The following is a 3,486-nucleotide window of genomic DNA, read 5'->3' as shown; positions in this document are numbered from 1 at the left end:
CTTCTGAGTCTTCTTCTTTTCCTAGGCTGGTCAAAACTAAGTTTTCAAAATACAAAATGGATGCTACAGATTTCATTACAGTAGAGGAAATGTCTGACAGCTCTTGTATTTAAACTTAAGTAGCCACAGTGGGACTCCCTATTTCATATCTTGAGTTCTAGAGCAGAGCTCTCTCTCCTAAAGTAATGGCTGAGGGTTAGAGATACTCTTCTTGATTCTAGTAATAAGAAATGATTTTTTGTAGAGACAGGGTCTCACTGTGTTGCCCAGGCTGGTCTCAAACGCCTGGTCTCAAGTGATTCACCCACCTTGGCCTCCCACTTTTTTGGAACCACAGGCAGAACCACCACACCTGGCCTTGGGAGCTGCTCCTGCGTGGTGTGTTTTGGCTGGTCTTCCTGCGCAGCTGTCAGTAAGATGCTCCTGCAGCATAGTTCCAAATCTTCCTGCGCAAATTCAGTGGATGCTGTGATTTTTTACATGGAATAGCCCCTTTATTTATTGCACAGAAGCTGGACAATTCACACTTAGTAACATACGGCCTAGCAAATTTCATTTCTTGATCAACACACCTGTTAAAAAGGTGATGCTTGTGGTCTAAATATGCAGATTCCTCATCATCCCCAAGAAAAAGGGAACCACTGCAAGGCAACCTGGGAGGGAGTTTAGGATTGTTCTGAGGCAGTGCAAGCCATTGAAATTCACACATGAGGGGATAGAAAAGACAATCCACATGTTCTGATCCCTCCATGTTCTGGGTATAACTTGGTGCTCTGTAACTTGCACCATTTTTGGCGTCAGAGAAAACTGGATTTGAATCCCAGTTCCATCGCTCTTTATGATGTGATGGTGAATGTGTTTTTAACTTGTCTGAGCCTCTGTTTGCTCATCTATAGAAGATGTGATTGTTACGAGGCTTCCATAAGGCAAGTGGGTAAAAACCATGGCAAAATACTTGTCATTTAAAAGAGAAGATTATGAGGCTTCTAAAAGGTAAGTGTGTAAAAGACTGGACACGATGTCTACCTTTTTGTAAGTGTTCAACACGGGGACAAGGAGGGTTATCTTTCTTTCTTTCTTTCTTTTTTTTTCTGACACAGCGTCCCACTGTCACCCAGGCTGGAGTGCAGTGGTGCGATCTCGGCTCCCTGCAACCTCCGCCTCAGGGGTTCAAGTGATTCTCCTGCCTCAGCTTCCTGAGAAGTTGGTACTACAGGTGCCCGCCACCATTCCCAGCAAATTTTTATCTTTTTAATAGGGACGGCGTTTCACCATGTTGGCCGTGATGTTTTCAATGTCTTGACCTCGTCATCCATCCGCCTCAGCCTCCCAAAGTGCTGGGATTACAGGTGTGAGCCACCACGCCCGACCTCTCTCATTTTTTAGACCATTAATTTTTAGACCAAGTTGATAAAATTGGGGATACTTGTATTTCTTAGACGATCAAACCAACGATCAGAAAAACTAAATAAATCACCATAGTCACACAGCAGTTCACAAAACATTTACTAGGGAATTTCTAGTTAAAAGTAGCAAAGATGATCACATTGAAAACTTTGTATTATGTGGTGGTTTTCACTTACATAATCCTCTTGGTGTTTTTGAAACCATAGCTTCTAAGTTGCTCTATGAAAGTGATCATTAGAAAAATGTGATGTACTTAGTGTGTACATTTTAGAAGATTTCTTCTGTTAGTCTTGTTAATTTGATTGAACATGTGCGTTATTTTCGAAAATGTAAATGGAATATATATTGATTGGATTTACATGTGTATATGTGACATACGACTTGACTTTACAGAGTAGGCTTAGCTCATGGCAATGTTTTTTCTGAAAGCACCTGCAGAAATCACTCTTATTTCTAGTTTGTTAATGTTTCAGAGATTATTGGGAAAAGAGGGTTCTATGAATCTCAGACACTGCGTGAGGCAGATTTCATTTCTGTGATTTTAGCGTCATTCATCGTAAGGCGATGATCCCTAGGAACTTCTTCACAGTGAGAAACCTCAAATGTCCTAGCAGCCAGCAAGGAATGAGAAGTGGGGCGGGGCTGCTGGCAAGGCTGGGTATTGTGAGCCACGTGCCTCTGCTCTCAAGCTCCAAGTTCGTGGAGATGCATGCAGGGGATTCTGGACCTGATTGTTTCCTGTAACCAGGATGTGGTCTGGTTGGGAGGGTAACTGGCCTTCACTTGGTGGCCTTCCGTGGGTGCCCTCATTGGTTGCCTTCGGCTAGTGCCCTAGTTGGTACCCTCAGTTGGTGCTGTTCAGTTGTCTGGCAGTGGTGGAAGGAGGACAAATCCGTTTGTGCTCTGTCCTCCCCCAGTCACAGCTCTCGGGCTTGTTGCCTCCAGGCCCTTCTAAAATAAACCAGACAGGCTGGCAGCTTTTTCTTAGCAGACAAGTCAGCTCAGGGTATGGGGCTTATGCGGGGTGTGGGCTGCTAGCACAGTGCCACCTATGGCCCAGGGCTGTGCCAGCCATGCTTTTGTCAGGAGGAGGCAATAGGTGTTGAACTCTGCAGACTTGGGGGCAAGCGAAGGTCCAAGCTGCCCAAAAGCAGGGGTGCCCCATGTGGACCACAGTAAACTGTCACGTGTGCATCAAAACCAGCCCCAGTCAGGGCCAGAAAAAGGGTTCTGCCAGCCTATGGCTCCGACGTCTACAAGTGTGCAGACAGTGAAGGCACAGGCTGGGATATACAGGTGCAGAGGCGCCCGGAACATGCTGTACCCCAATGCCAGCCGCAGGCGGGGCCAGCTCAGGGTGCAGTGGGTGAAACTGTCCTGCAGCTGTGAGATCCATGAGGTGATGATGGCAGTAGCACCAGACTCCACTGCTATGGAGCCTGCCCAATCGAATTACGGAGCCAACGAGGGTCCTGACAGAAGCACATTGGCCACCAGAAGACACCCAAAGGTAGGGAGGCGACAGATACTGCTTAAATTCAGGAGCTCCTCTGGCCGTTGCTGGCCCAAGCTTCCCCCAGAGGCATCCAAAGCCTCAGTTTTCTCATCTATAAAAGATGTGATTGTTTGGAGATTTCCATAAGGTAAGTGTGTAAAAACCATAGCAAAATGCTTGTAATTTGAAACAGAGTGTTACTATGAGGCTTTTATATGGTAAGTGTGTAAAAATCTGGACAGAATACCTATAATTTTTTTAAATGTTCAGTATATGGAGAAGGAGGATTCTTTTTTCTCATCTAATTTTCAGAGGAAGTTTATAAAATTGGTGATATTCATATTTCTTAGACAATCTAACCAATGATCAGAAAGAATAAATAGATAACCAAGGTCACAAAGCAGTTCACAATGCATTCACTGGGTAATTTCTAGTTAGAAGTAGCAATGATTTTCACATTGAAAATTTTGTATTGTGTTGTGGTTTTCTCTTACATAATCCTCTTGGTGTTTTGAAACCATACATTCTAAGTTGCACTATCAAGTGATCATTAGAAAAATGTGATGTACTTAGTGAGTAAATAT

The 3,486-nt window shown here is 44.3% G+C and overlaps 1 protein-coding gene across 1 annotated transcript in view; it reads left to right on the top strand.

Moving 5' to 3' along the window:
* APBB1IP (amyloid beta (A4) precursor protein-binding, family B, member 1 interacting protein) overlaps positions 1 to 3,049 on the top strand; it is a 151,513-nt gene extending 148,464 nt beyond the window's left edge. The window contains exon 10 of the mRNA XM_011963901.1: positions 2,612 to 3,049. Coding sequence (XP_011819291.1) covers positions 2,612 to 3,049 — 438 coding nt within the window. The remainder of the gene's footprint in view (positions 1 to 2,611) is intronic.
* The last annotated feature ends 437 nt before the right edge of the window (positions 3,050 to 3,486 follow it).

The sequence above is a fragment of the Colobus angolensis genome, unplaced genomic scaffold, assembly GCF_000951035.1.
Source record: "Colobus angolensis palliatus isolate OR3802 unplaced genomic scaffold, Cang.pa_1.0 Scaffold63, whole genome shotgun sequence".
NCBI classification, from domain to species: Eukaryota; Metazoa; Chordata; class Mammalia; order Primates; family Cercopithecidae; genus Colobus; species Colobus angolensis.
Note: the sequence above shows the minus strand (reverse complement) of the source record. Positions and strands in the feature narration are given on the sequence as shown.